Consider the following 19,987-nt stretch of genomic DNA (forward strand, 5'->3'; position numbering starts at 1 on the left):
CTATTAGCCACTATCTTATGTAACTTTAGAACGACATTTTAGACACATTTAGTTGTTATGATAAAATTCTACATTTCATCCTAGAAGCAACACCATCACAACTGCACCATCTTTAGAGGAAGTAGTTCCTATTTCCCCCTCTAAATATTAAGTCCTCCCCCCCCCAGTCAAGATCAGGAAAAAATATACACATTCTACAGATATTGTGTTTGCACCCTTCGTAACTGGATCATAAACTGATAGACATAACATAATCTTTTCATTTCCCCGATTCAAAAATAATAAATTCTCCTTTCTCAAATTCCACCCATTCTCATTGGCTGAACTCTGAATATTCTCATATTACAGAATTCTCTTCCTCTCTAAATAAACGAACAGTTATTAAAATAAAATAAAAAATAGCATCACTGGGGAACATTATTTGGCCTGATGATAGGTCTGATACAAAAAACAACACCTGTTGTTAAAACTATTGCAACAAATAAAAAAAATATTAAATGAATATGAACATTTCACAAAACAACTTCTATGGAGAACGTTGAGAACTTTCATGAAGAACATACATTTCTATTCACATGCAACTTTGACAATACGACAAATGGTAAAAATTTTCTTGTAGACTGTGGCGCTACAGCACATGTTATCACCAGGGAATCTGATTTTATTAATTTTGATTCAAACTTTAATCTACAGAGTCATTTTGTTGAACTTGCCGATGGTAGTCAAATAAATGATATCGTCTTGAAAAGAGGCGATGCTAAAATATCATTAAAAAATAATAAAGGTGAAATTTGTAACTGTATTCTAAAAAATGCTCTGCTCATCATACCTACATTTAAGCAAGACATATTTTTCGTGCAGGTCCCCATTAAACAAGGCGCGAATATAAAGTTTGGCCAAAACAAGTCAAAATTGATACACCAGAATGGAATTGTACTTGACATTAAAGAAAATGATCGACTGTATTATTTAAAAAGTATGGTTCCCTCAAAAACGTCCTGTCATGACTTGGAAACTTGGCATAAAATTCTGGGAACACTGCAATACAGCTGATATTAAAAAATTACCAAATGTAGTCGGAGACATGAAAATAATATCTTCAGACGATCTTCCAAATTGTGATGTTTCTGGACAGGGGAAAATGACAAAATATATAAGCAAAACACCAGACAGAAAGGCCACATAAATTCTCTCACTTGTGCACTGTAGCTTAGCAGACCTGATCAGTCCTATGGGTAGAAACAATCTAAGGTATGTTTTGAACTTTGTTGATGATTATTCAGGTTTAATTACAGTTTATTTTCTAACAAAACAAATCCGGCACTATCCTCGTCACTAAGAAATATTTAGCTGATATTGCCCTGGACGTACACTTTAATGGCAGCAGCATATATCAGAAATAGATCGTTCAATAGAAGATTGAGTAAAACCCTGTATGAAGCGTTTTGTGATATAAACGCAAAATTGGACCGAATCCATATATTTGGTTGAAATTGCTTTGCATTTATAGAAAATACCCGTAAACTAAATATTAAAAAGTAAAAAAGGTATATTTGTAGGTTATGATAAAAGTAGTCCAGCATATTTAATCTACTTTCCAGACCAAAATGCCATAAAAAAGGCTAGATCTGTAACATTCAATGATACATTTAAAAATGACGAACCAGTAGATGAAAAACGTGTGAAAATATTACCTAGTCTCTTAATTGATCATCAGGAAACTACTAATACTGACGACAATTGTAATAAAACTACTGACGTAAATATTAACCTGACATGTCGATACCCAATAAGAGAGCGAAAAAGGTCAGACTTCTTAAAAACTGAAAAGATACAAAACTACACAGTGGATTACTGTTACACACCAAAAAGTTATAATGAGGTGGCTAATTCTGAAAACCACCAAGACTGGAAAAAAGCTATGAAATTCGAATTGAAAACTTTATCTGAAAATAACACATACAAAATAGTGGCAAAATCAAAAGCTAAGAATATAATTTCTTCTCATTGGGTTTTCTCAAAAAAAAAAAAAAAAACACAGCCTTTGGCAGTGAAGCTTTTAAAGCAAGATTTGTTGCAAAAGGTTTTTCACAAATTTCTGCCACATTTTCACCAATGACACACTTAACGACAATGAGAATTTTATTACAATTTGCTGTTCAATACAATTTAAAAATACATCAAATGGATGTAAAAAATGCTTATTTAAATGCTCCGATTGACTGTGAAATCTATATTTATCCTCCAGGGGAATTTAAAATGAAAAATAAAAATTTTGTATGGAAACTGAATAAATCGCTATACAAACTAAAACAAAGCACTCAGAATTGGAATTTAACACTGCATAATTATTTAATAGAACAAGAATTCAAGCAATGTCTTGTAGACGTGTGCATGTATACCAAAAATATAGTTAGTAAATTGTTGATTTTGTTTTTTGAGGTTGGCGATATATTACTCGCCTCAAATTGTGACAACACTTTAAAAGATGTTAAAAATGAATTAAATAAAACATTTTAAATGGCCGATCTTTGACAATTGTCATGGTTCCTCAGTAGAAAGTTTACCTGTGAAAATGAAACTATAACAATGAACTAATTATGGTACAATGAAAAAATTCTGCTCAAGTTCGGAATGCAAGATTGCAAACTGCGTACAACTCCCGTTGAGATGGATATAAATAAAAATATAGAGACCGAAACTAAAAAAAATAGACAATCAATTATACAGAGAAATGATTGGAAGTCTAATTTATTTGATGACCGCCATTAGCCTGCTATATGTTACACTGTAACAAAGCTATCTCAAAACTTTTCAAAACCGACAATTAAGGACCTTAATCATGCAAAACAAGTCCTTTGTTATCTAAAAAGAAACAAGGAACAATCTTTAATATTTAAAAAGTCGACATATCCTCTAAATTTAGGATTTTCGGATTCAGATTGGGTTAACTCTGAGGATAGAAAAAGTATAACAGGATAGTATTTTAGACTGTCAAAGACTGGACCTATGATCTTGTGGAAAACTAAAAAAACAAAAAATTATTGCTCTTTCTACTTGTGAAGCAGAATTTGTAGTCCTTACCCATTCATCGCAGGAGGCAATTTTTCTTAACACCCTTCTAAAATCTATTTTAAAATCAGATCTTCAGTGTGTTGTTTTGTTTCTTTTTTTTTTCCTTTTCTTCTTCCTTGCCATGTTGTAAAGTTTGAGAAAGAAGTCTGTTTGTAAGGAGCCGCGCATTGTATCTGGCGGTTGTATTTTGAAATGTTTGAACTGTATGAACTCTCATTCTTGACGTTATTCTCACATTGCCTACGCACAGTTCAAATATTTCAAAATACAACCGCCAGATACAACGTGCAGCTCCTTACAAACAGACTTTACAACATGACAAGGAAAGAAAAAAAAGAAAAAAAACAACACACTGAAGATGGAGTATACCTCCGAAATATATTTGTGATAAATTTCAAATAAGTAAAATATTTGTTTATTTTCCTTATATTGCGTTGTGATTTGGTTTTAAGCGCACTAGATGCGTATTTCATTTTATTCAAATTAAAACAACGTTTCTATATGAACTCTCATTCTTGACGTTATTCTCGCGTTGCCTACGCATAGTTCAAACATTTCAAAATACAATCGCCAGATACAATGCACGGCTCCTTACAAACAGACTTCTTTCTCAAACTTTACAACATGGCAAGGAAGAAGAAAAGGAAAAAAAGAAACAAAATAACACACTAAAGACGGCGTATACCTCTGAAATATATTTATGTTATAAATTTCAAACAAGTAAAATATTTGTTTATTTTCCTTATATTGCGTTGTGATTTGGTTTTAAGCGCACTTGATGCGTATTTCATTTTATTCAAATTAAAACAACGTTTCTATATGAACTCTCATTCTTGACGTTATTCTCGCGTTGCCTACGCATAGTTCAAACATTTCAAAATACAATCGCCAGATACAATGCACGGCTCCTTACAAACAGACTTCTTTCTCAAACTTTACAACATGGCAAGGAAGAAGAAAAGGAAAAAAAAAGAAACAAAATAACACACTAAAGACGGCGTATACCTCTGAAATATATTTATGTTATAAATTTCAAACAAGTAAAATATTTGTTTATTTTCCTAATATTACGTTGTGATTTGGCATTCAAGCGCACTTGGTGCATATTTTATTTTAAACAATGAATAATTACCAAGACGCCATTGATCCATCTTTTTTTTTTTTTTTTAATATTTAAAGGGTGATGGTACTTAAATACCCAAAGATTTGCATGTGTGACGTAGGTATTATGTAAGTAGTTTCAATTATGAACATAAAAAAGCTGAATAAGAAAGCCCACCCCTCCCATATAAAGAATGGCTCATTAAATACTAACGTTAGGCAAATGTTAAATGTTGCTGCCAGAGGAGAATGTGAGAAAAAAATTTCTATACAAGAAATAAAATAGGTTTATGTTGTTAGTTTTGTTAAATGTTATTTAGGTACGGGCAAAATGAATGCCGATGCTCAAAATGTATAAACCCCTCCCTTCATTTAAAAAAAAAAAAAAAAAAAAAAAAAATTCACCAAAAATCAGGGAATTAACCAATTTTAATGAAACTTTCAGTACTTATCAAATAATGATCGCGGAATATAATGAACTAATTATTTTTTATTTAAATCTTAATGGAAATGTATTATTTTGTTTAAACAAAAAATACCTTTACTAAAGTTATGGTTTTCAGTAGTAAATAAAATATGCAAGAATTTATTTTTGCCTTTTTTATATAAATAAATCATCGTAATTTGTAACAATAAAAATAAAATAAAGTAATTTTTACAGGAACATTACGAAAAAAGCCCCTAAAATCCGTATTAATGAATTCGATATAACTTAAAGAAAAATGAATTTCTCGAACTACCGATATTACCATTGAATTAAGCATTGTTTATTTAACATTTTCACACAAAAAAATTATAATTGCAAAAATATTTCACTTTTAAAAAAAAAAAATTACAGGTTTCGCATAATTTTTATATGCAAGATTTTAATAATTTCCTTGCTTGCAAGAATGTGAAACTTTCAGCGTAACATAATTTTTTATATCATATTGGCTAATAATTTTTAAAAAAGTTAATTTAAAATCAGGAACACAGAAAAATAATTAAATTAAAAAATGGAAAAATTTATACAAACGTTCAGAATAGGAATGTACGGATGCACGTCTGGGGGGGGGGGGTTATCACACCCCTTCCTCCCTCATTTTCAGTCTTTCGATTGGCTGAAATTTTGGGCCTCCGTATAATTCCATGTTTAGAAAAACTTTAGTTTGTTGCGTTTTGCGAACGGCAGAATCACTCGGTTTTGGGCAAATTAATTTATGTTTTGTACAAACAAGGTGGGTTTTTAGACCCAGAAAACTAATATTTATCTTTTAAAGGATTTTTACAATGAATTTATTTAACTTCAAAATTTAGCTGAATTGAGTAGCTCGCCGTGAAAATATTTTTCATAACTTTTTTTTTTTTTTTTTTCACGTGTACAAATATTTTTTTCCTTTAGGAAATTAAGTTTAGTCTTTAATCTTTCAAATAAAATTAAAAAAGTAGTCGGAAACCTACAAAAAAATTATGATAAATCGGCTTTCAAAACTAGGTCCCTCTATCTTTATTTTCCATTTTTGCCCATACCTAATCATTTAGATTTTGAATCCAGTTAGTATTACGCATGTAAAATTGAGAAAAACACGCTTGAATTATGTTGGTACTTGTGCAGTTTAACCAAGACATTAAAAAAAATTAAAATATTGAAAAATGTTATATTGTACGTACCCGTTATGGAATTAAGTTCTCTGAGGAAAAAAAAATTCATTTAATTTGATGAAGTTGCTTTTTTTACAGAGGAAAAACAATTTATGCCATCGAGCAAAAAGTAGCCATGTTTCGATTTTTAGACCACGAGGAAGGAAGAAAAGCTATTCTTTAACATGGGGAGGGGGTGTCGGCGCTTTAAACTGAGTTGTCTCCTCGTGGTGCTCCTCCCTTCCTCGTGGTCTAAAAATTCAAACATGGCTACCTTCAGCTCGCTGTCATTAAAAATTGTTTTTCTACTGTAAACAAAAAACCTCATTCCATATTGGGTATGTACAATATAACTATTTTTTCAATATTGTCATTTTTTTTTTTTTTGTTAATGTCTTGATTAAACTGTACAAGTACCATTGTGTTAATATGTCGAAACATTGCTACTTTTTGCTCGATGGCATAAATTGTTTTTCCTCTGTAAAAAAAGCAACTTCATCAAATTAAGTGAAATTTTTGGTATTATTATACAAACACCGTGACAGCGTTAGGGTTAGGGTTAGGGTTAATTCGCTGTCACGGTGTTTGTATAATAATACCAAATTTTTTTCTTCAGAGAACTTAATTCCATAACGGGTACGTACAATATAACATTTTTCAATATCTAAGTGAAATAAAAATAACACAGTGATCGACTTTTACCTGATGCCGTGTGATTTCGCTTTTCTCAAGTTTACATATGTAATACTAACTGAACTTTCAATCGAAATGGTTCCTCTTCCTCATTTATTAATATTAAACAAAACAACAGCATCTTGCATTTCCCCCTGGGAGCGACCTTTAACGTTTGCTTAATGTTATTATTATTTCAGCATAGTACGTAAACTGCACAAATATAAATCGCTTTGTGTATTTAGGTCGTTCAGCAAAACTCTAGATCGTTCACCAGTGTCGCAAGTGTTCAGTGAAATTCGTCGTCAATGACGTAAGTACTTATAATTGTTTGGGTGTCAGTAACTAACTTTACCAAAAAAAAGTAAACCTTACCTTTTTAAAAAGGCACTTGTGGTTTACTCTTTTTTATATCCATATTTTCACTGGACGTCAACAAGGAATGTAGATTTCAATTAAAATGTTGATTGACACGTATCAGACGATGCATACTGGTAAAATCAATAATTACATCCGCGTTAAAATGTTGACAGCATTTATTTTGTGATCGTCTATTTACTTCGAACACGTGTTTTCGGCGTTTTCCCACCTACCGTAAACTAGAACCAAATTATTTGATATCTGAAATAATTTAAATATCAAAGTAATCATATGCCACGTTTAATTAGCAACAGTTCTGTAAAATATGTACATTCTTAAATAAGACCTATTAAATATGTTTTTTGTGATGTTTTTATGTTTTCCTTAACGGCGAAGAAGTGTCGTAAATATTTAAGAGATTCACTTCTGGCAATCATGGCGGAAAATGAAATGTCCAAAAAACGGAGCAGCAAATCTTTAAAAAAATCTAACAAAGAAGACAGCCCGAAAAAGAAGAAAAGATCAAATAACTTCAGTAAGTTGAATATAAATTGTTTTTTTTATTTTATATATCATGTTCTTTGATTTATAACCTCGTTAAAAGCGTCGCTGTCTCGTATCATCCGCTTTGTACTTTACGATTTGTTTAGAATAAAATGATAATGTATTTGAGATGCATATCCCACTTTTTGAGCTGATCGACTTGTATGTATAACTTCGTAGTGTTTAATCATTCCAATAATAAATAGATGTGCGTGGTAAAAACATTTTTTTTTAAATAAAATGGTAAAGAAGAGATGTTGCGAGTTTGTCTCTGATGTATCGTTATTTTCATGGAAAGTGTTCAACTGAGCTTCAATCTATGGTCCCCCCTCGCCAAACTTTCACAAGAAACACTCGTCTAGCTGTAAACACTATCAATAATTTCCCCCACTCTTTATCTGTGCCTAAACCTAAACATAGATTCCATGAACAAAGCTTCTTTCTTAGAACTGCACGCCTGTGGAATTGTCTTCCGTTTTCCTGCTTTCCGGCTGACTACAATATGGTTGTGTTCAAGTCTAAGGTAAATAAGTTCTTGATGAGCCGTTCCATATAAGTTATTAAATTTACCAAATTTTCATTACTAATGATTACTATATTGACCAACTTCTACTGTACACTCTTTAACCCTTATCCTTGAGTGGCCTCTGGGCCTTGATAATGTGGTGATGCCTTTGTAAAAAAAAAAAAAAAAAAAAGTAGAAAATTAGGCACTTCTGCAGAATTGGGACGAGATTTTGTAGTCGATAAATGGAGTTTTCATATATAAAAAAAAAACAATGGTTTCAACTGTTTTTGTTTTTTTTTGTCAATTCTAATAAGTTACAATGGTAGCTTCCAAATTATGCAGTCGAAATTACCTGAACATTATTAAACTATTAAACAAAACAACTTTAATCGTGTTAGCAAGTGAAAAATTGCCGCCATCTTGTTTTAAATCCAAACGGAAAATTACCACCCTTTTGAACTCTGTGTCTTACGATCGTTTTCATCAAATTCTATTTTTGGGTTTGTTTTACTGAACACATAGATTCGAAAAAGTTGTCACAAAACAAATAGGAGAACAAATAAATGTTATCAAAGGCAAGATAAGTTACTTTTCTACCCAACTAGATATGTTTTTAGTGTTTATATTTAATGTAACATGTTTATTCAGCTCGAAAAACATACAGTGTTTACCGTACCGATGCATTGGAAAATTTAAAATGGCAGCCGACTCTCTCTCTCTCTCGGAGACGGTAAGTTTGTGAAAATGAGTTATAAATAAAAAAAACAGACAAAATACTGTTAGAAACTTGCTCAATATATGTTACCGTGACATAGGCTGACATATATTCGGCGGGTTTTTAACAGTATTTTGACTTTTTTTTATTTATAACTCCTTTTCCCAAACTTACCGTCTCCGAGAGAGAGAGTCGGCTGCCATTTTGAATTTTCCAATACATCGGTAAACACTGTATGTTTTTCGAGCTGAATAAACATGTTACAGTAAATATAAACACTAAAAACATATCTAGTTGGGTAGAAAAGTAACTTATCTTGCATTTGATAACATTTATTTGTTCTCCTATTTGTTTTGTGACAACTTTTTCGAATCTGTGTTCAGTAAAACAAACCCCTATTTTTATTTTCTTTAATAAATAATTTTCTACCTTATCAATTTTCGTAATTTTTTTATATAATCATCTTAAAAATACGAGGAATATGTAGATACCATTGTTTTCATGTGAAATTCAGTATTAGGATTTCCGAAATTTCGTCCCAATAGTGTAGAAGCGCTAGCAGTATCAGAAAATCGCCATTAAAAATGCATGATAAAAACTAGAATAATTAGACTTACTATCTTTCGAAGCTTATAACTACTTGAAAAATGTAATTTAAACCCTAATTTTTTTTCAATAAAAGGAGCAAAGACCAAATTTTAAAATGATAACAGGTTTAATAGCAAAATATGCAATATTTGTTTTTTAAATCGTTTTTCTTTAAAAAAGATTTCAAGAAAGTCAACGAATTTTAACTTACTTCGAATGCAATATATACATTCCAAAAATCACTTACCTACAAAAAATACTAATCAATGGGTACTTCCATTCTTCATTGTTAAGAATTTATCCATATTTATATTTTATATTCCATGTCCTTTTTAAAGAAAATACTTTTTTAAGCAAGGATTCAAAAATACCACGACTTTAAATTGTCCACAACTGGAATAAAGGGAGACAAATGTCTCCTTTTATTCGAATTGAGAAATTTGGTGGCCTTAAGTGCCAAAATTAATCTCCCCTTTCTATTGCTGACTGTAAACAAAAGTTAGTCTACATGGGCCATCGTATATGAAAAATGATCACATTTCACTTATCAGTTTTTGCCGTTAAAAAAAATTCTACTCGACCGATTTTCCATTTTTTTTTTATTCTCTTAAAGAAATACATGGGTTTTTGATTTAATATATTTCATTTATTTATGGAGTGATATTTTTATTTTTTTAAATCTAAAAAAAAACATTGAATGAAGCAGAAAAAATTGTTGCAGGTATTCTATCTTTGCAGGACATAATTTTAAAAATGTGAGGTTTCACTTAAAAAAAAAAAAATCAACATGGCTTAACAAAAAAAGGTTTTAAACTTTACTTTACAGGTAAATTTGCACAAAACTATTCTTTTATTTTGTTTTAAATTAGATTATTTTATTTATTGATCTTTTATCTTCAATTTGTGATATATAAATCTGAGGTGAGAAAATTAATTATTTTCATTTTAATAGATATTTCAAAATGGGGGGAGGGTGAATTAAAAAAAAAAGTTTGTCTAGAATATTATATTCGGTTTATTGGAAAGATCATAAAATTTCACATTAAACCTGCAAATATTGTAAAAATTAGGTACGGGCTACTTCCATAGGGGGGCATGGTTTTTAACGCCGGTTAATCATAATAAGTTTTTAATTTTTCGAGTACTTTTGTATTGTATTTGGCAGATTACAGTTTAAAGTTAATTTCTCAAAGAAAAAAAGTGTGTGAATTAAAAAATACATGGAATAATTTTATCTCACATCTAAAAAAACCCTACATTTCACGTAAAAATTCATCATGACAAAAATCGCGTTTACATTTTCCTGGCAAGGAAAAAGTTTTCTGGAATTATTTCCAAGTTAAGTATTAAGTTAAAGTCTTAAGATAATGAATTAATACAATAAATGTACTTAACTTTTGCTAAAAAAAGTAATAATTATCCAAAAATGTATCACTGGTTGGAACGAGACTTGTTTATCGTATCCAAAAAAAACTCTGGCAGCAATATTCAAATATGTATGGAAGGACAAATTAGACATAATTTATGTCTTTATTCTGGCATACCGAGCGACTTTTTTGAGTCGCAGACCCGCTTTCCTTCATTTAAAAATGCAGAAAAGTTAATTAAATTCATTAATTATACTGCTGACATTTTATTCTTTGAAAAAAAGTTAGCACCATTATTTATTAATATTAATACAGAATTACAATTGGTTAAGAAAACAATTTATAATCATTGAAAAAATTACATACTAAAAAAATACAGACTTAGGTTAAAATTTATCATAATGTTTATGTGAAATACAAAGTTCATAAACACAAACAGGCGAGTAGTTGAAAAGAGGAGGAGGGTGGGCAGAACAGACTGGTTTTCTTTTCAACTCTGCGCATCCATACTTAGTGACATGGAACGTTCGTATAATTTTTGCAATTTTTTAATTAAATTATTTTTCTATGTTCCTGCTTTTCGATTTAATTTTTTTTACTTTATTTTCCAAAATTATATGAACATTATTTTACATTGATGATTATACGTCCTTGCGTGCAATGGAAATATTAGAATTTTACATGTAAAGATTACGTTAAAAATGTAAGCGTAAAAAAAAAGTAAAAATAATTTTTGCAATTATAACTTTTGCGTGAAAATATTAAATAAATCATGCTTAATTCAATGATAATATTGGTAGTTTGAGAAATTAATTTTTCTTTGAGTTATATCGATTTCATTAATATGGACTTCAGGGGCTTTTTTCGTAATGTTCCTGTAAAAATTATTTTATTTTTTTTATTGTTACAAATTAGGATGCTTTATTTACATAAAAAAAGCAAAAATAAATTCTTGTGTTTTTTATTTACTACGGAAAACCATAACTGTAGTAAAAGTATATTTTGTTTAAACAAAATAATACATTTTCACTAAGATTTAAATAAAAATAATGAGTTCATTATATTCCGTGGTCATTATTTGATAAATACTGAAAATTTCATAAAAATTTATTGATTTCCTAATTTTTGGTGAATTATTAAGTAAAGGGAGGGGTCAAAATGTTTATACATTTTGAGCATCGGCATTCATTTTGTCCGTACCTAGTAAAAATTGAACCAATAGAAAAATTTTGATAGATTTTTAAATTGAAAAAAATTTAACTCGTAAAATTTAATTCATTTTATTACGTAAAAAACAGGGCTGCATGAGCGCGCGCAGGCACTTTGTAAACACTGTTTTTAAAAAGTAAAAAATAATATTTCTATTATTTTTCAAAAAATTTTAATAGTTTATTTTGGAAGTATATTCCATAAAAAAATTAAACAAACCACTTTAAAAAGAAAAATTACAAGTTTTGTATATTTTATTCGCAGTTTTGTGTTAAGGGTGTCAAAAATTCTGACACACCTATAGAAGCGCCACAAAATTATTAATTATGAAAATAGTTTCCAAAATAAATTGCAAGTTTTACTAAAATAACAAACAGAATTCCAAACTAAGTTACTTCCCATTTTAAGTTGAATTTCAAAAATATTAATGGCAGATCAACGAATCGTGCCATCGTGAAAGTATACATTTTATGTAATAATGCGGCACTCCGGCATATTCCTCGAGACAAGATTGACAAAATAGCCTCAAACCTATATCAAGTAAAAGAACCAAATTTCCTGGAACTTCTGCATGAGAGTGCCATGAGGCGACTGAGATGAGTTATTGACCCCTGTTCTTTGAATGAGAAATGCCCTCTACCGGCCGTTCTGTGAACCTCAAATATAAACAAGTGTCTCTGGGAACGCAAAAATATATATTAACGAAATAAATAACACAAAAATATAGGAAAAGTGAAACATTTATTGTATAAAAAATATAATTTTTATGTTTTAATATTATTTCTTTTAAATGAGTGATTTCTAAATAAAAACATGAAACATTTATAGATTATTTTTAGAATTAATTGGGGTTTTTTTTTTTTTCCTGTACGGTTGTATAAAATGTAGCAACATATAATCATTTTTTTTTTTTTTTTCACAAAAAGATTGTATAAAAATATATCAAAATATGGCCGACATACACGACTAGCGAAATACGCATAGGCTCCGATGTTGAACATTGTTCGACTGAGGGAGAATTTATTATTTTTACAAGGAAAGAATTTTTTGCGTCTGTGACTAAGTGTGTCAGAAACTGCATGAAAAATATTGAATAATTCGACCCCCTGTCTTTCCAAGCTTATAACTACTCGAAAAATGTAATTCAAACCCTAATTTTTTTTTCAATTAAAGGAGCAAGGACCAAGGTTTCATTTTTAGAAAAAAAAACAAAAAAAAACGTGATTTAAAAAAAAAAAAAAGTTTTTAAACTTTGGACTTTACAGGTAAATTTCTAAAAAAAAAAAAAAACGCTTTTTTTTGTTTTAAATTTGAATATATTATTTATTGATCTTTTATCTTAAATTTGTGATGTATAAAACTTTGGTGAGTAAATTAATTATTTACTTTTTAATAGACATTTCAAAATGGGGAAGGGGCGTGAATTTAAAAAAATGTTTGTCTAAAATATTATATTCGGTTTATTGGAAAGAGCATAAAATTTCACATTGACCCTGAAAATATTGTAAAAATTGAATCAATAGAAAAATTTTGATAGATTTTTAAAGTTTAAAAATTGAAAAATACTGAACTCGTAAAATTCAATTAATTTCATTACTGTTTTTTAAAAAAATAAAAAAATAATATTTTTATTACTTTTTAAAACAACTTTAATAGTTTATTTTGAAAGTATGATCCATAAAGAAAATAAACAACCCACTTTGAAAAGAGAAATTACGAGTTTTTTATATTTTATTCAGTTTTGTGTTAGGGGTGTCAAAAATTCCTACAAAAATTTTGATACACCTAGTCTATAACCTAGCTTTTTTTTATTATTATTATTATTATTATTATTATTTATTTTGGCTTGAAATTTGCACATGATTTTTGTTATGATTTTGTTTTGTTTTTTGCTTTTTTTTTTGTTTTGGATGGATATTTTTTTTTGCCAAGATTTATGTAATTATTAACAGTAAAATTGGTGAAAGTCAAAATGGAATCCACGCTAGTTTTAAATATTATTTTCAAGTTTAATTAAAGTTTTATGATACTTGCGTTATTTTTTTATTCAAACGCTTGAACTTTACAGGTTCTTTTCTTATTATTGTTTTTGTATTCTTTTGTTATTTTTTTATTTATTATTATTATTATTATTTTTGTTTTTTTTTGCCGAATTTAACAAACAAACAAAATGAAAGCAAAACAAAACAAAAAAATTTGGTGCTTACGCATTTATGTTACCGTTATTTTTTTTTTTTAATGGTTTAAGTGCCTCCCCCAATGTTTGAAGAGTTTCTAATTGTTTTTTTTTTAAAGGAAAATTGATGAAAGTCAAAATTAGCACTTGTGGCGATAAACAAAAATAAACAAAAAGCTTTAGCGTGTATGTACCTCTCCTGGAATATCGTAGATTGAAACACAGTGAAATGTTATTTGGTGCTTAGTCAGGTTCCTAATGGCACAATTTTAACTTTTGTGGGAACTTTTTGGAGATTTGCAAATCTATACAGTTTTGGAAAGGTTTTTGTCTCAGGAATCAGAAAATCAATGTTTGCATTTGCTCAGATGCGTATATGGCGGCCATATTGGATTTACAAAATGGCCGCCATATACGCATTTTATTTTTTGTGAAAATATTGAATAAACAATGTTTAATTCAATGATACTATCGTAAATTCGAGAAATTAATTTTTCTTAAAGTTATATTTATTTCATTAACATGACTTTCGGGACCTTTTTTGTACTGTTCCCGAATTTTTTTTTTTTTTTTTAATTAACATATAGAATGCTTTATTTTTATATAAAAAAAAAACAGACAAGAATTCATGTCTTTTTCTTTGAGTACTTAAAATTTCAACTTTAGCAAAGGTGTTTTTGTTTACAAAAAATAATACATTTTCACTAAAATTAAAAAAACAAAATGAGTTCATTAAAATTAGTTGATTTCCTGAATTTTTGTTAATTTTTAAGTGAAGGGAGGGGTTAAAATGTTTATGCATTTTAGGGTTTGGCCATTCATTTTACATGTACCTTGTCTAGAAACTTGATATATAGGGGATTAGGACCTGTGGAACAAATTTTATTTTATTTTTAGCTTGTAAAAATTGTTGCCAAAAAGTCAAAATTAAAAAAAAGAAAAAAAAAAAAAAATTAAAACTTGGCAGGCATAAATCAATTTAAAGTGCTCTTGTATGCATGTACAAATATACAGTCAATTCATTTTTAACTATTTGTTATCTGTCTGATGAAAGCTCAAACAGTTATTACTAAGGCTTGAGCGCTAAATGTTTTGGTTTCGATTCTAGCTGATGGTACTTAAGTCATATTTTTTTTTTTTAGTTTTGAAATCATTACTATATATTGGGTACGGTATAATAATCAAAGAATGTGCTCTATAATAAATATGAAATCTGCATAAATGAAAATGTTAAATTTTCTATCCTACATTTTATTTTTCAGACCCAACAAACCAGGTTGATCGAAGCAGATCTTGTCCTTATCTTGATACAATTAACAGGTAAGAAAAAAATTGTTTTAGGTATATTCATTATTTTACAATTTTTCAAGATTTGTGGAAGTCTAAAATATTTTGTTCCTCGAGTAATATTACATATTAATGACTGATCAATTTAAAAAAAAAAAAAAAAGGCGCTTCTACACTATCAGAACGAAATTTTGTAGTTGAAAAATGGAGTTTTCAGAAAGAAAAAAAAACAGTGGTTTCTACTGATTTTTTTTTTTTTTTTTTTTTGTCAATTCTAATAAATTACAATATTAGCTTCCAAATTATGCAGTCGAAATTACCTGAATATTACTGGATTATTAGAAAGAAAACAACTTTAATCATGTTAGCAGTTAGAAAATTGAGGGCATCTTGTTTTATAAAATAAATCGAAACATAAACAAGTACATTTGTGTGGAATTTGATAAAAGTCGGCCCAGCCGTTTTGGAGTTCATAGAGACTCTCACTCACACACACACACACACACACTCCTTTTATATAATAGAAGTAGACAGATATCGAGTGTGCAAAGTGTTTAAAAATACATTTATTTTCACTATTTTCTAAATATTTAATGTGATTAACACTAAACAAATAACAGAATAAACATAACATATATACAATGTTTCTGAATCTGTTTTTCATTTAAGATTTTTTTCATAATTGTTTAATATAAAAATATCTGTTTGCCTAAAAATTAAATAGCATAAAAATAACATATATACAAGTTTTTTGCTTGAGTTTTCCAAGAATTATCGGGAGGAAATTACCTCCTTTTTGAACTCTCCTGTGGTTTACATAATCGTTTTCTTCAAATTCTATTTTTTTTAATATATAATTTTCTACTTTATTGATTTTCGTCATTTTTAAATATGATCATCTTATTGCTGTGAATGTTTTATAGGGGAGGAAATTAGGGATTGTAGCTCAGTTAAGCACCTACAATAAGCATAAATAACATTACTGGCTAGTAACATTTCTTCAATGTGAAAGGGGATGTAGGAACGAGAAGGGAGCATCCCTCCACTAGATTATGGAGTCAATTTTATTGATAACGATGATAGCTTTTTTATTTTAAGTTTTTAATTCTTTGTAAAGATTGGCTTGTAAAAATAATTGTACCTTTTGATTTGTTATTGAATTGTTATGAGTTGCTTATAATAATTCTGAAATACAAAAAATATATAGTCAAATAATGTTCCTGCTATAGTGGAAATAAGTGTATTTTTAAACACTTTGTACACTCGATATGTCTACTTCTATTATATAAAAGGAGTTTTGTGTGTGTGTGTGTGTAAGAGAGTCTCTATGGACTCCAAAACGGATGGGCCGATTTTTATCAAATTCTGCACAAATATACTTTATGTATCTGATAGTGTTTTTAGATAGTTTTTTTTTTTTTATCGGAATGTTTTTGATAAGTATCGATAATAAAAAAAATCTGATGAAATAACTAACAGTTGATTTTGACCAAAGTTAACATCTTATGCACAAGTGCAATTTGAGAAGTTTTATTACCACACAAGCAGGAAGGTCTGACATAAAATCGTCAGTAGGTTCTTTGATATGACAAGGGTGCATTCGAAATAAATGTTCATGTTTAGAGCACAGTTGAACAATGATACTTGACTTTTGCATTTTAAACTTTAATTTAAACCATTATATAAAAATAATTTTATAAAATCAACAGTAGGTTCTCTACAGTGCAATGTAGACTACAATGTATTGTGGACTAAATCACTGCTGGGAGGCATGTAAAGCACCACGGGCAGACAATCAATTGATTTGACTGAAAAAAATATGCGATTTTACCAATTTTTATGACCATAAAAATATGGGAGTGTGAAACATTCATTAATCATCATTCAATCTCGGACAATGCCTGGTTTCCTTGCTAGTATGAATTATATGAAGCATATTTTTTTTTTAATTATTTTAAAAGCTTAGTTGTAATTTTTTTTTTTTTTTTTTTTTTTTATCTTTTGGCACAAAATTGTTCTTAATAAGGCTTGTGGAAGAAAGAAATATAGAGAAGCTACTGGACTGACTACACTTGTGTGGTTGCATACTGATCCACTATGATTATGCAATCCTTACAGCTACGTACCTAGAAAATGGGGATAATAAACCTGATAGTGATGTTGGACAAGGAGAAAGAAGCAACCTTAGTAGAAGTTAGTGTTCTGAATGATGCTGGGTTAAACAGAGCTTAGAGGGAAAAGATAACGAAATAATAATGTCTCATGTATGATATGAAAAGAAACTGGAATCTTAGGAAGATCATCATTTCAGTAATTATAAGAGCAACCAGATTTATGAAAAAGAATTTCAAAAACTATCTGGCAAAAATACCTGCTGAACAAAGCACAAGAAAGATTCAAACAATTGCAATTAAAGGGATGGTTAGAAACTTTAAAAGATCTCTGAGTTGGAATATACGAGGTAGTGGGTGAACGTCAGTACTGTTGTCCCATCTCCAGTTTGAACAAAATGATAAAAAATTGGAAAAAAAAAAAAAGAGAAAAAAATATTTTTTATTTACCTTTTAGTAGCATCTTATTTTTAGTTCGTTTTTACCAGAAGGTTCGTAAACCAAGTGGACTTTGCAAAAAAACTGTAAAAATTTTGCACTTTATATATCGAAATAATTTTTTCTTTTATGATTAAAAGTTTTTTTTTTGTCTTGCTTTTTTGGTACTTCTGCACACACCCAGTGAAAAATGGAAAATACCTGATTATAACGAGCGAGCAAAAAGAGAGACGCCAACTAGCAGACGTTAAAAACTGGAATAAAAAAAAGGAAAGGAAAAAGTTCAACAGGAATAGAAAAGAAAGGCAGTTTCATTGTTTCTCCAATCAAAAAAAAAAAAGAAGGAAAATTAATCAATCCAGGCTGAAAATAATTTGTAAATCCACAGAAAATATCCTCGCTTTTTGCCAGGAAAACCAGCTGCTAGCAATGAAGAGGAGATGCAAAACATGTCGGCGAAAGTGCATCATGAAGAAATGAGATATAAACCATGGTTTCGGCTGGAGGTGCACTAATGGCCACTGCAGACAATGGACGTCCTTGTGCCATGGCACATTTTTTGAGAGGTCCCATCTCCTGCTACCTACAATTATATGAATTACTAGCGGGGGTACCCGGCGTTGCCCGAGTGTTTGTTTCCGGGACGGGGGGGGGGGGGGGGGAGTTTTAAAAAATGTTATGGTAGGTAAGTAGGAAGGATCAAACCCGGAGTCATGAGTAAAAGTAGGAAAATAAAGTGTGAAAAAAAAAAACAAAAAAAAAAACATCTGCAACGTTAACAGTTCGGCCACCAAGAAAAGTCCATTCCAGTTGTTTAGGAAAAAAAAAAAAAAAAAAAAAAAACCGACTACGGTAGGTCGGCGCGAACGTGAAAATATAATGTGAATTGTCCAGCACGCTAACCACTACGCCACAGAGCACTGCAGCTTAGTTTAGTGATTTTAAATAACTTCACATGAAAGAACCACGAAGCCAAACCGGTGTTCTCTTCTCAACTGTTCCTTGTGAACGATCCCCAAACGGTGTTAAGTGGTGGCAGGGGGAGGAGGAATTTATTAGAGAGAAAATATTTTACCACTTCCATTGATCTTAACCGATTTTGGCCGTGACTTTTCAGCAGAAAAAGTATAGAAATCTAAGATTATCGAGGAATTTGAGAAATAATAAGCCTGTAACACACCTCAGATATTGTTCTGCCGTTTGTGCATATTATATTTGCATGAAATATCTTGATTTTTAATCCTATTAATGTCAAAATCAGACGGGAAAAAATGAGTTCATTTTATCTATATAGAGATTATATTTGTAGGTGTTAAATGGCAACACACAAAAACCTACAGCTAGAGTGCGATATCGGGTTGGATCACAATTTCACCAACCAGAAAAGCTTCCTGAGGGATACTTGCCAAGACTATTTCCTTAGGAATCCCCGGCAGATTGGAGACCCAGGGCATACGGTGAAAGTTGACGAGTCCATTTTCAATAGACAAAAATAGTGTCAGGAGGGTCGTCGAACCGCTCTGGGTCTTTGGAGGATACGACCCTGCTGAGAAGGAGGATTTTTTTTTTTTTTTTTTGTCACAGTCCCAGACCGTAAATCAGAAACCCTTCTTCCGTTAATAAAAAAATACATACTACCGGAGACCACGCTATTTTCTGATTGCTGGAAAGCGTACTGCAAAGTAGGATCAGAAAGGTATAAACATCTTATGATTAACCACAGACTTCATTTAGTGGAACCTACGAGTAGATGATCTACCATAAATCATGTGGAAGGAGGCGAAACAATGAAAGAAGAGTCTGGAACCAACTGCAATCTGCTTGATAGTTATTTTAGTGAATTTACGTAGAGACAAAAACTTCAAAAGAATCCTTTTGTCTCTATCATAAAGCATATAGCAGAAAGCTACCTGGTTCAGGAACTTCCTCTTCCTCCTTCTACATTCTGTAACAACCTTTCTCAGCCTACTTTGACATCGCCAGCTGCTTTGCTTCAACCAGTATAAAATACTATACTTAAATAAATAGCCTATCCTCAGGAAACTGCACATTTCCCAAAAAAGTATACACCTAACCCACAAGAACTGACAACCACAAACAAAAAAAAAAAATATTACGTATACAAATAATAAAAAGAGATTTATTTTGCTAAAAAAAAAAAAAAAAATGCATAAACAAAAATTGTTTAACAAAAACTGCAGTCGTCAGCTGCCCAAA

At 30.0% G+C, this 19,987-nt stretch overlaps 2 protein-coding genes across 3 annotated transcripts in view; one reads left to right on the plus strand and one right to left on the minus strand.

Annotated features, from left to right (window-relative positions):
* Window positions 1-7,064, minus strand: part of LOC145293216 (nuclear factor NF-kappa-B p105 subunit-like) — a 204,977-nt gene extending 197,913 nt beyond the window's left edge. The window contains exon 1 of one of the 2 annotated variants that reach the window (XM_080139755.1): window positions 6,844-7,064. The gene's annotated coding sequence lies outside the window, so the exon portion shown is untranslated. The remainder of the gene's footprint in view (window positions 1-6,843) is intronic. The other variant, XM_080139757.1, reaches the window with a different exon arrangement.
* Window positions 7,065-7,102: 38 nt separating this feature from the next.
* The window catches only part of LOC145293217 (ubiquitin carboxyl-terminal hydrolase 39-like), a 57,641-nt gene continuing 44,756 nt past the window's right edge, over window positions 7,103-19,987 (plus strand). The window contains exons 1-2 of the mRNA XM_080139758.1: window positions 7,103-7,363; window positions 15,197-15,254. Coding sequence (XP_079995884.1) covers window positions 7,204-7,363; window positions 15,197-15,254 — 218 coding nt within the window. The 5' untranslated portion in view covers window positions 7,103-7,203. The remainder of the gene's footprint in view (window positions 7,364-15,196; window positions 15,255-19,987) is intronic.

The sequence above is a fragment of the Euprymna scolopes genome, chromosome 14, assembly GCF_053919585.1.
Source record: "Euprymna scolopes isolate OS-2025 chromosome 14, ASM5391958v1, whole genome shotgun sequence".
NCBI classification, from domain to species: domain Eukaryota; kingdom Metazoa; phylum Mollusca; class Cephalopoda; order Sepiida; family Sepiolidae; genus Euprymna; species Euprymna scolopes.